The sequence below is a fragment of the Syngnathoides biaculeatus genome, chromosome 23, assembly GCF_019802595.1.
Source record: "Syngnathoides biaculeatus isolate LvHL_M chromosome 23, ASM1980259v1, whole genome shotgun sequence".
Lineage (NCBI taxonomy): Eukaryota > Metazoa > Chordata > Actinopteri > Syngnathiformes > Syngnathidae > Syngnathoides > Syngnathoides biaculeatus.
Genome location: NC_084662.1, coordinates 17,067,762 through 17,080,961, shown reverse-complemented (window position 1 = coordinate 17,080,961; position 13,200 = coordinate 17,067,762). Strand labels below are relative to the sequence as shown.

Sequence of the window (13,200 nt, the reverse complement as noted above, 5' to 3'; positions counted from 1 at the left end):
ATTTACATAGTTGGCTATGGTTTATACAGTCGTGATCAAAATATTATAAGTCTAATGTGACTAACCAGATTAATCCACGTTTTCAGTATATTTTTATTGCTTGTCAAACAAGTTACCAGTAAGTGCAGTAGATTCTCAGAAAACCAACAAGAACCAGCATTCATGATGTACACACGCTTAAGGCAGTGGATTAGGGCAATTTGCTGAAAGGTGTGTGTTGAAAAAAAATAGCAGTAGGGCATTCAATAAGTGAGGTCATCAATTTTGTAAAAAACAGGTATGACTCAGGCGGCCCTTATTTCAAGATGAAGTCAACGCTTGTTGAACATGCATTTCTCCTTGAAAGCCTGAGGAAAATGGGTCGTTCCCTACATTGTTCAGAATAACAGTGTACTTGGATTAAAAGTTTGATTGTTCCAAGGTTTACACTGAGGCAATTAGTCATTTATTTAAAAAAAAAAAACTTAAGACAGACTTTTGTTCATCACCACTGTTGAGTATAGGCTTGTCTTTGTGCGCTTTCTTTTTTGTTGATTTTCCCCACGGCTTTTTTCGAGCTCGGCGGACTGTAGGCATCGAAACTGGGAACCAACGTTTTTTGATTTGAACAATTCCGGGAGAACCAGGAGTCCCAGTTGCTTTCGGTTCTCGATCCCCGACCCTAGTAGCCACCTACTATTTGCAGGAGGTTAGGGACCGGGCCCAACTGCAAATCGTGAAAGTCTGTGGATAATTGGCAGCCGTTGTATTTGCAAGGAGAATTTTTTTTTTAAAAGTTCGTTTTAACCCCAAAATCTTTAGTAAGCATTTCCACCAAAAATGAGCATTTGTTTCCCAACCCCAAAAAGACTGACAATTTGGAAAAAAATAATCTGTGAATAGGTAAATCTGCAAGTGCCGACCCACACATAAGGAGGGGTCCACTGTACATATACATCCATCCATTTTCTTTGCCGGTTAACCTCACTAGGGTCACGGCGAATGCTTGGAGCCTATCCCAGCTGTCAACGGGCAGGCGGCGGGGCACACCCTAAACTGGTTCCCAGCCAATCGCAGGGCACATCGAGACAAACAGCCACACTCACAATCACACCTTGGGGCAATTTAGAGCGTCCCGTTAATGTTGCATGTTTTTGGGATGTGGGAGGAAACCGGAGTGCCCAGAGAAAACCCACGCAGGCACGGGGACAACATGCAAACTCCACACAGGCGGGGCCGGGATCAAGCCCGAGTCCTTAGAACTGTAAGGCCAACGCTTTACTAGGTGATCCAACGTGCCGCCCCACTGTACATATATTATTTATAAATTTACACAGATAAAACACAGAAGATGGGCCACTCCAAAATGAAAACTTAATTGTTGCAAGTTGAAATGTTGCAAATATTAGTACACACAAAGGAAGGTCAGGCATCGCTAAATTTTGGATGATCTTTCCAAGTGGGTGGAGTCATTTAAGTTGAGCACCGTATACAGGAAATTGCCATCTGCACTGTCGCGTTACAATTCACTTGAAGTGTATATATTTTTATGAATTCATGTGATGTGGTCTCTTGGGCTAAATTGTCCAGTAATATAATGAGATTTGCTTCCCAGATCCTTTCTATGAACAGCACAAGCTTTTCCTGGCATGAGAATGGAAGCTTGGCTGACTGTGCTTCTTAAGGACCACTAGTTTTAAAATGGATCCACATTTTCCTGGCTTCGGGGTTAGTTTCGACTGCACCCACTAACCTCGATGAAATGATCTGTGTGCCTGACTTACCGTAAAGCCCTGGGGAGTTACCATTGTCGTCTTTTAATACAGGACGCTCACTCTACTGAAAGTTAATTTATCTTCTGGAAAAAAATGTTTTTTTTTCCGATGTGCTATATATAGAAGCTCTGAACTAAGGCAGCTAGAGTTCTGTTAGTAGCAAATAATGAATACTGAAATACATTAGCATTCCTTTGTTGTTTTTCAACAAGAAGTACATTTACATGTAGAATAGACATTGTTCTGATTACTTTTGAGTTTTTTGGGGGAAGAAACGGCCCCCTGATGCTCTTTTGTGTCCTCTGCAGAATCACAGCCTCGGGTCATCGATTCATCAACTTTCCTCATTCCATTAGCACCCTCTGTGGTTTTCAGTGAGCCTCTACGCATTACAACCTCCTATTACTCAGCCCTTAGTGGCGAGGAATTGAATGAGAACCACTTATGACCCACGAATCTTATCAGGTTTTGTAAGATATCGGTTTATGTTTGAGGTTTTTTCCATGTTTGTCTAAGGGGATTGTTATACACAGTACTGTACATGTAAGCAGATGGTATTTACTTGTTTTGTTCCATTTATTTTTGGTACACAAAGACACCAAAATGAGTCCCAAGACGGAGTCAGGAAATACAGTCAACTGTGACCTGGTCCAAGGGCTCACGCTACATTTAATTTTTGCTTACAATCTTGCGCTGCTTGTTTAGAGTCTAGTTTTTCCTCTGAGATTACGGGAAGTAGGGGGAATTGTTTTTGTAATAGTGTCTTTGAGTCATAAACACACCACCAAGACAAATGGGTCTATCAAGTTGAAAACTTTGAAAGACATTTTGAGATAGATCTCTGATCTTGCATTTTAGTGTACGAAATTTTCTTCTCAAACAGCTGCTTCGTCTATTCTCCTCACAGAAGATCCTTCTCAGTGCAACTTTGTTTTTCTCGATCTTTAATTTAGTCACAAATGTCAAGCAGTTTAAGATGAGTAATAATTTAAAATAAAGTCATCGTGCTGTCCTGCCGTTTGCACAGATGCTTCGATATCAAGTTGGACCTGCTTGACTAAGCAGCAGATTTGCAGCTCCAAATGTGTTTTATGCTTGTCTTCTTTGGCAGGCACAGAGTCTCAGAGCTGCCACACAGTGTAGGAGATATTACTGTATGCTACAGTGGAACAAACACCGTTTAAATGTGCTATTAATCAAGTGAAACTAAAGATATAACATGGGGCTCCTTGTCACGTGAATTCACCCAATGTACTTGAGGTCACAATGGGACACAGCAGGGCGGTCTCCACCACACCTGCCATTTTGATACAGAGCCTCTCCCTTTGCTGTGTCAAATGCAGCCTAGATTCAAGGAACAATTCCCCTGAGCTGTAATTATCTGTTCCACTTGTCACCATGACTGAGTTTCCCTGTGAAAAGTTCTTTGACCCATTGGCAGCAACCTACAGAGACAAGAAGACATTCAGTATAATGAAGTACTATACACATTCATATTCATAGGTAAAGTCAACAGCCTTTCAGCACGCTTAAAACCTTTAAAAAGTCTTGTTTTCAAATTTCATTTCACATGTAAATCGTAAAAGATAATGACTCAAGTGTTCACATTGTGAGTCGGCTTTACACGGTCAGGATTTTTGGGCTCGATTACCGTTCAGTGAGTTAAAAAAAAAAGATCACCATTCCAGTCACAAGATGGAGCAATCTATTTAAATGACTTGTGTACTGTATACTGAGTATTTGCAAAAATATTTTCAAATCAGGTGATCTATTCTAGTCAATAATTGTCAAAACAACACTACAAATAATAGTTGTGTGTATGCGTGCGTGTGTGTGTGTGTGTGTGTGTGTGTGTGTGTGTGTGTGTGTATATATATATATATATATATATTGCCACAGAAGACCATTCAAAACACAATTTGAAATTATATGCAGGTGGCCTCTTCCTAATTTTTCGCTCCTTTTGAAATGTCCTTACCACACTGTTTCTTTTAAATATTGGTCCAGATGTCTGAATACGTTGCATAATAACTAGATTCATGAATGAAATGCTAATTGTCACAATTCCCGACAATGTAAATGTTACCAATTGTTGTTCTTTTAGGAGGCGTAGCAGCCAACTAATTCCTATTCCTACCATGTTTTTGTTTTCATGTAGGTTGTGCTCAGCCACCTGCCGTGCAGCATGGAGACCTGCTTAACCAGACTGAGGGTAACAGGGACTCCTTTCCCATGGGCACTGTTTTGACCTATGCCTGTGATCCTGGATACACTGCAGATGGACCTACAAGCATCACTTGTGACGGTTCTGGATCCTGGTCCAATCAACTCCCACGCTGCATCAGAAGCAATGGTGAGGAGTCAGGACAGCCAGGGTTTCATGGAAATTCTATCTGAGGTTTTGAACTTTCAGTGGTGCTTTGGTCGCCATCCACGGTCCAGTTCTATGTGTCTAAAACTGTTTTGTAGAGACTATCTGCGACCGTCCATGTGTAATAAATCCTATTTTATGATAACGATGACAACAAGCTGAATCAGATGAAGCTCTAGCCTTGGTCTCTAAAGGGCAGCAGTTGAAACTATGTTGACCTCAATAGATTGCTGTCACATTTTGTACAGAGCAGGCTACATATTTGTCATAACCTTCCATCCATCCATTTTCTGAGCCGCTTATCCTCCCAAGGGGCGCGGTAGTACTAGAGCCTATTCCAGCTGTCATTGGCCAGGAAGCAGGGTACACCCTGAACTTGTTGCCAGCTAATTGCAGGGCTCATAGACAGACAACCGTCGCGCTCACACTTACACCTACGTGCAATTTAGAGTCTACAATTATACATGATTTTTGGGATGTGGGAGGAAACCAGAGTGCTCAGAGAAAACCCACGAAGGCACGGGGAGAACATGCAAACTCTACACAGACAGGGCCGGGATTTTAACCCCAGTTTTCAGAACTGTGAGGCCAACGCTCTAACCTCCTGCACCACCGTGCCTTGTCATAACCTGATATATAAATTAGAAACCACTCATATTGTCTTTTAAATGCATCATTATTTTGTTGGCAGTATTAGTCAACTACTCTCGTCAAATTGTAATTTTTTTTCATTTAGTTGAAACACTGACTGTATGTTTGTATTTATTGTATAGAGTGGTACCTCTACTTACGACCGTCTCTAGTAACGAAAAATTCAGATTACGATACGCCTCCTCCTTGCATAAAATAAAATATATGACATTTCTTGTGTTATCGCAACACCAAGAGTGCAATTGTCTGTGAACATAAGAAATTTTCAGTGAGTTAGATTTCTGCAACGTACAGATGCTGTAAAGTCGGTGACAATTGTGAAAGTGCGTATCCGCTGCCTCCCCCAGTGTGTTCGCCCCCCACTGAACCGGAGAATGGTGGCTACCGGTGTCACCCGCCTGGCTGCCACCGTCTCACCCATAAGACTGTCATAGAGTACTTCTGCGATGAGGGCTACGCTCTGAAAACAGACTACAAGTTTCTCACCTGTGAGAATGGCGAGTGGGATACTCCCATGCAGATCAGCTGCCGACTAACCCAAGGTTTGTGACTTAAACTGCCTTTTGATTTTGGGCTATAGACTACTTGTGGTTCATTGTCCTCTTTCATCCCCCAGACAAGGAGCCAAGCTCTGAACTCGGCATACCAGCTCTGTCTATTGTGGCGTCAACTGCTAGCTCGGTGGCGCTCATCCTACTTTTAGTTGTGCTTTTTGTGCTCGTCCAGCCCAAACTCAAATCGTTCCATCACAGCAGGTAAGCTGAACAAGCTTTAAAACTATTTCACCCTGAATATCGGCAATTTAATGTCATACCACGCTAACTGTTGATTGTTGTATTTTTTATTAAAAGGCACAGTATCAGTTGCGGGTGCAATTTCTGTATTTAACCCATATATAAATTGCATCGTAGTATTCAGCACTGGCATGGTTGCGTTCTCAAGACAGTGAGGCACAATTGTACCTTTATTTTTGTAAGCAAAAAACAAGCTTATACTTTACTTTTTCCCCCACTACGATGGGTGCAAGCAAGTCACCAGTTAACACCCCATCCTCACGCACAGTGTCACACCAAACCAAAATCATTACACCACAGCAAACAGAAGAGCACAAACAGCAGACAACAAAATAACCAAAACGATGAGCGAAGAAATAATTAACACAAAACATGCACCTCAAACGTTATTTACGTATGTTCAGCGCCGCAAAGTATATAGGTTTTTAGCGACACTGGCTTCAAACATAAGGTAGCATGCATCCACCCTCTTGAAAAACACCGGGAGCAAAACTGAGTTCATTTTACTTTAGTGAAGTATTTAACAATGTAAACAGTGAGTTAGTTCAGTTGTACTTTATAGAAGTATTTAACAATCTATGTACCGTATTTTCTGCACTATAAGGCGCACCGCGTTATAAGGTGCACCTCCAATGAGTGGCTGATTTTAAAACTTTTCCCATATATAAGGAGCACCGGATTATAAAGCGGATAGAATAGACACTACAGTAGATGCTGGTTTTACGTTATGCATCCATTAGATGGAGCTGCACTAAAGGCTCAATATTGATCCACGTAGTATAAGGTGCACCAGATAATAAGGCGCGCCGTCGGCTTTTGAGAAAATTAAAGGCTTTTAGGTGCGCCTTACAGTGCGGAAAATACGGTACCCCCAATTTTATATTAATCCTCATCCACAAATCCATCAAACTTCTTATCTTTTGTATCCAAAGTGAACAGCTGGGCAAGTTCTCCATCAAACACGCCAGGTTCCCTCTCGTCATTGTCAGTCTCGTTGCCATGCGGCTCCTCAGATATGATGCCGGCTTTTCGAACAACAGTGAGAGCTGACGTGTTATCTCAAGCATCCACAGTCCATTCACAAATTGTGGCCTAACTAGCCCGGCGCTGCCTATCAGTCTTTATGAAGCTGTGTTCGCCATTTGTCATCCATCACTCCCATGCTGCTCGCAATTTCACTTTGTACACATTGTCTACACCGATGTCCAGCGGTTCAAGTTGCTTCGTCAAGCCTCCCGGAATAATAGCCAGAGTTTCCATGAGTTCCTATTCCAACTAGGGCCACCTCGCCTTGTTTCCGCGGAAACTCAGCTTTGTCTTCTTGACTTGGCGAAACTCACTTTCTTGCTTCCTGAACTTTAACACCATGGATTCGTTGATCGTGAATTCTCTCGCGGCTGCTTGAGCCCCATGTTTCCCCCACATAACTCATAGCTTGCAATTTAAACTGTGCTTTGTAAGCGTATCTCTTCATTGGCACTATTTCTGGGGGTTCTTAGGCAAAACGATGTTGTTTAGCACAAAACACATACCGGCATTAAATACCTTCTGGGGGCGTGCCTTTAGCGTCCTCTCCCACGCCCCCACACTTTTCCTCTATATAAATAACGTGTCGGCAGGAAATTCTCCCAGTCAGTAACAGATTTTGGCCGTCCGTGCGCGCACAAGGCGCTCCGCAGTAGAAGCCGCCCCTTCAATTTTGGAGAATATTTAAAACTTTTATAGTCATGAAAATACGGTACTTAAGAAATCTGAGACAATGGAAAGTCCCTGTGTCACGCCAGGGATTGCTCCTGTTGCTAGTTTATGTTTAATACAGTTTTACAGTCTTGATTTATTCCCCGGTCTTAAAAAGCACAGAGAGCGGCAATGACTGCAACTGGCACAGATTTGCACATTATTCCTATGTGAAAACAAACCATCACAAAGTGTGAAACATTGCTTCACACTCGTGATAAGCACTGCTTAAATATGTATGAGATCAAGCTATCAACATCCATCCAGCCATCTTCTGAGCTGCTTATCCTCACGAGGGTTGCAGGAGTGCTTGAGACAATCTCAGCTCTCATCGGGCAGGAGGCGGGGTACACCCCGAACTGGTTGCCAGCCAATCACAGGGCACCTGGAAACAGACAACAGTCGCAGTCACAATCACACCTATGGGCAATTTAGAGTCTCCAATGAATGCATGTTTTTGGAATGTGGGAGAAAACCAGAGTGCCTGGTGAAAACGCACGCAGGCACGGGGAGAACACGAAAACTCCACACAGGTGGAACCGGGATTTGAACCACAGTCCTCAGAACTGTGAGGCCGGAGCTCTACAGCTGTGCCACGGTGCCCCCAGCTAGCGACATATTAAAGAAAAAAATACTGCAAACTCCTTGTAAAGCAGTGACTCCTTGTGTCGCTTGCCTTAATGGACCCGACTGCAAATCCGTTGCCAGTAAAGCTGTCTTCATCCAACAGATTGCTGCAATAAAACTGCTAAATAAAGTGTCATGATCATTCGGGGTCACATTGCCCATCAGTTTGGATCTCTGGCTGTTTCTTGTTTTATCTTTCAAGAGGCTAGAACGTTTTTTTGTGTGTTTTTTATCGAAATGTTCACAGCACAAAACATCACTGCTTGAGTTGTTTTTTGAGGTATACTGACTCCAAAACAATATAGGTTCTTTTGAAGTGCCTCCATTCTACCACACAGTGACACAACAAATCTGTTTGTTAAAATACTGTACGGGTTTGAAAGAAAAGTTGCTTACCTGTTTTGCAACATTCTTGAAATGCCGGAAAAGTGAAGGCAGAATGTGAGTACTGAATTTATCTCATCTGTAACTTCAATCATTAAAGGTCACTCTAATTTGATCCAGCACGGGTTAACACCCTTGTTCATTGTAAAACAGGCCGGAGAGCTGCAAAATAATTGGATAAATAAAGTGACTGTACAGTCAAGGCTAATCACTCACCTCTGCGATATGAAACATATTACTGCTCTGTAACTTTCCACGTGACTTTGCTTTTGTGATGCTGTGTCTGGCCTGCTTTCACCCTCTTTGTCTGTCTACTCATCAGGAGGGACCAAGGAATCTCAGGTCAATCTGGTTCCATCATGGTCGAGGGGGTTCAGGTGGCACTGCCCTCCTATGAAGAAGCTGTGAACGGAAGTGGTTCAGCACCCCCTCCTCCTTCACCGCCTCCTCCAGCTCCTCTGGAGTCCAGAGTCCCGATTGTTCTGTCTGAGGGTCTCCCTCAGGGGGCCACAGGAGGCGAAGGTCCCAGTGGAACCCACCACCACAGAGACTTAGACTTCTGTTTCCCATCCACCTCATCGTCTATCCCCTCCCACCATCACGCAGAGAGGGTGCTTGTTCATCAGGCTCCGTCTTCATCCTCCTCTTCCTTATCATCGTGGGCTACAGAGCACCCTGGCGGTGCGTGCGCGGCCCCTCTACCTCTCCGTAGAGACTCTGAGAGCAGCGACCAGCACAGTCTGCTCTCTGTGACCTCTGCAGATGACTTCTCTGATGGTAAGTTGTGGTGACGATAGCACACCATCAGTAATACCTAATACAAGTTTTGTTTGTGTGCCAATGAATATATACTAAAATGGTTGACAGCAGACAGTCATCCGAAATCTAATAAAACCATTCAGTTTTTATAAATTAAGATGATTAACCATAACCCCAGTGCAAGCTGAGTTTAAATGTAAGTAATGCATTCAGTTGTCCTGTTGTGGTTTTGGGCCTGATTGTGGCAGTATTATTCTCCACGATTTCCACTTTGCTACAGTGGTCTGAATTGTTGCTGCTGTCCATTCCCTCAAATGAAATTCATCATCCAACTGCAGATGTACAGTTAATATGGAAGACGCTTGTTCTTCTGGGTTTACTAGCACCTCGATTCTGACTCATCTGTTCAATGAATCCTGTTTTTTGACGTTTCCCGTTGCACATAACTGCAAGACACTGTAACCCACAATCCATAACTGGAACTGTTGTGTCCTTTGCGTTCTTTTCGTGTCGTGCCTGACCAATCTGGTCAACAAATTTTGATAATGGAAACACAAAACGATTACAAGTAACCCCAGTTCATCACGGAGGATACATTCCAGACATAAATTGCAATATAGAAAGATGTCAAAAACATTTTTGTTATGGTTTTACCTCTCAAACAGGCTTTAAACACATTGAAACTTACGTCTATCCATTTTCTGAGATGCTTTTCCTCACAAGCGTCCTGGGAGTGCTGGAGCCTATCCCAGCTATCATCGGGAAGGAGGCAGGTTACACCCTGAGCTGGATGTTCGCCAATTGCAGGGCACAGAGAAACAGACAACAGTCACACTCACAATGACACCTAGGAACAACTTAGAGTCTCCAATTCATGCATGTTTTTGGGATGTGGGAGGAAGCTGGAGTGTCTGGAGAAAACGCACGCAGGCACGGGGAATACATCCAAACTCCACACAGGTGGGGCCAGGATTTGAACTCCTGTTCTCAGACCTCTGAGGCCAGCGCTCTAACCAGTTGGTCCACTGTGCAGCCCATTGGAACATATGTTTAAAATAATTTTTAAAGTATTCCTTAGCATCTGGTCACACTCTGTTTAGAATTGGAAGATTATCAAATCATAGGAAATGAAGATTTTCTTGCTCAAATGCCCCAGATAAGAGTTCCAGCTTGCTTGATTCAAGATATTTACCACTCCCATGTGAGGATTACTGTAAAACTGAAACAAAAAAAGATAATTAAGCACTGTATATTTAAACAAAATTCATTCTACATGGTTGGCACATCTGCCTCACAGTTTGCATTTAGACTTTTCTCTGGGTACTCTGGCTTCCTCCCACATCCCAAAAATATGTATAGTAGGTTGATTGAAGGCTCTAAATTCCCAGTAGATGTGAACGTGAGAGTGAACTGTTGTTTGTTTCGATGTGCCCTGCCATTGGTTGGCAAATAGTTCAGGGTCTTGCCTGAAGAAAGCTGGGATGGGCTCCAACAAGCCCACAACCTTAGGGAGGAAAAGTGGTACAGAAGATGGATGGATGGATGGATGATGGATGGATGGATGGATGGATGGATGGATGGATGGATGGATGGATGGATGGATATTCTACATGTACTGGTAGAGTACCTATATGTTGCACTACAAAGTGGTACTCCATTGAAGAGGCGCAACTCTAATTTGAGAGTTGCCTGTGTAGGCCTACTTTAAAAAACATTAAAATGGTGCTTAAAAATCTGCAGTGCAGCAGGGATGTGAAAGATTACTGTACTTGGTGGAAAGTTGGCTTCAGTTATTTACTACTGCTTTGTAAGGGATGTTGTTCTGGATGATTTTATAATCCCAACTCACTTTGAATATAATGTTCTGCCTCCCTGCAGATATTCCCTTGCTGAAGGAAGCATGAAGCCTGCCAGCGTGCTAGCAGCAGTCTCCTGTCTCTCTCTCTGCTGACCAGGACAGAGTGTGGCTGTCAACCCAACTTACCCAAACAATCCTCACAGGCCAGCAGAGACAGAACTAAAACTATGCCCAGCGCAACCTCTTCAGCCATTGCTACAGACAAAGAACAAAGCCATCAACCAGTACATACACCACCACGGGCAGTAATGGAACGCCAGGAGAGCCGGCTCGAGACTAGACAAAGTGGTGCCATCGTATTAAAAATCGTCACAGCCGTCATATATGCTTCAAACATACATACCCAGTCAAGGCTCTGTGCTACAGGCTATGTATTATCACACACACACCTCCTTACTGGTTTCACCCTATATATTATAGTTGACACAGGCTCCATTTGAAAATGGTATTAGCCATCAATGGATTTAAAACGAGAAATCTTAAGTTTGCCAGTGGCCCTGTAGTGCTCCAAATCGTCTTCCCGCTGTACTTGAGTTGTGAGTGACAGTTGGGTGTTGTGGCCCTCTTTGTGAATGCTGCATGTCGTTTTTAGTGATGGCTGTCATTGCGCCGCGGCCCACTCTGAATTAAGCATGAAGCCTCCTCTGCGTGTCCTTCTTTTTCCCTCTTTTTTAGCTGTCTCTGTATCCAGGCAACATCCAAGAATACTGTATGGATGAACGGGATTAGTTGGGGAAGAGTACAAAGCAGTGTGGCCACGTCTTTGTAGAACCTGAAAGAGAGCGTTCCATCCTCTTCTCTTGCATGAGTAGGATTGATTGGTGTTTCGGATCTAAAACATCTGACTTAAAGCAACACACGAGATCCCGCTTTATCGAGCAGCACAGGAAGAGCTGTCCATCAGGCTGATTGGTCAAGACAAAATGTTAAAGTAGCGCCAACAAAATGCTCCTTCCTGCCGTATTTTTTTGTTTCATGTGTGGCTCACTTTGTTTTGATCCGACGAGTTTGACTTGACGTGTGTGCGTGTGTATGAAGCAGGACAGGGCATGTACTCAATAAATTGCACCTCATAACAGACATTTCCTGATCACCCCCGCCCCAGATTAGAGGCAGCCATCACCCCGAACATTCATGTTACTAGACCAACGTTGATTGAAAAACAGCAAAACGCAATTATAATCCAGCAATAAATTCAGTACACGACTGTCTGAATTATTAATATTTATGCTGACTGGCATCTCTCTAGAAAAATAGCTTTGCACCCGTTGTCAATCACACTGAACTGAAAATAAAATATCTGTGGATTATTGACAGAACTGCAACTGGTTGCAGTGAAATAAGAAATTGAACAATTGTTTTACACACCGCGCGTCCGAGCGCATATACTCATATAATCTTCTAAAGACAAGAGATTAAAGAATCATGGTTTTCGTCATCCTCCTCCTCATCGTCATAAGGTGTTTTTGTGGTTGAGCTGTCCCCCATGAACACAGCATGACTCCAAAAAAAATCAAACCTTATGTGATTTATCTTTTTTTTTTTTGGGGGGGGGGCTCTTCATTATTATTGCGAACAGAATGTTGCCTTAGACCTGTACATTTTTTTATGTATTATCTAAAGTATCCGCTTTGGTGGTTGCTTTGTCACCAGTGCAACGTTTTCTGTTTTCCCAAAGGCCTTACGATGTTCTTTTCTATGCATATAAATTGTCTTTATTTATCACTGTTCATTTTGTCGGCAAAAAAAAAATAATAATAATAATAATGTCCAACCTTTTCTGTTCTTTCCATGCTTTCCAGCTATTGTGATGATGACACTGATTTTTATGCGCCTCCGTGTTTCATATTTGCTTTACTTCTCTTTACTACCTGGCGTAAAATGTTATGGGGTTAAAGGTTTGTTGTTTTTTTTAAAGCAACTAATGTTAAATTCAGGGACACTGTTGTACAGTGTCTCTTCCCTGGAAATAACAGGTTATAGTACACAGTTTCATTTTTTGGTTTGAATGCTTTTGGCTTCTAATCTTCCCCTGTACATGGCAGTGGGTGTGAGAATATTAATTTAATATTTGTATAAAGGTTAATTTAATTTTACAGTGTGTATATAACTTTCTAATTAAAGCTTTCTTTTGAATGTGAATGATGTGTCATTTATTGAAGTGAACGTGAGCCTTAAGTAAGACAGCTGGAGTGTTTATTAGCTGTCACTTTATTACAGTTATATTGAAAATATACTAAATAGAAATTAATAATTCATCTATTG

The 13,200-nt window shown here is 42.5% G+C and overlaps 1 protein-coding gene across 2 annotated transcripts in view; it reads left to right on the top strand.

Annotated features, from left to right (window-relative positions):
• Positions 1 to 13,077, top strand: part of susd6 (sushi domain containing 6) — a 35,876-nt gene extending 22,799 nt beyond the window's left edge. For both annotated transcript variants that reach the window (XM_061811719.1, XM_061811717.1), the window contains exons 3-7: positions 3,913 to 4,107; positions 5,124 to 5,318; positions 5,393 to 5,531; positions 8,641 to 9,095; positions 10,956 to 13,077. In XM_061811719.1, the coding sequence (XP_061667703.1) occupies positions 3,913 to 4,107; positions 5,124 to 5,318; positions 5,393 to 5,531; positions 8,641 to 9,095; positions 10,956 to 10,981 (1,010 nt within the window). In that variant the 3' untranslated portion in view covers positions 10,982 to 13,077. The remainder of the gene's footprint in view (positions 1 to 3,912; positions 4,108 to 5,123; positions 5,319 to 5,392; positions 5,532 to 8,640; positions 9,096 to 10,955) is intronic.
• Positions 13,078 to 13,200: the final 123 nt, after the last annotated feature.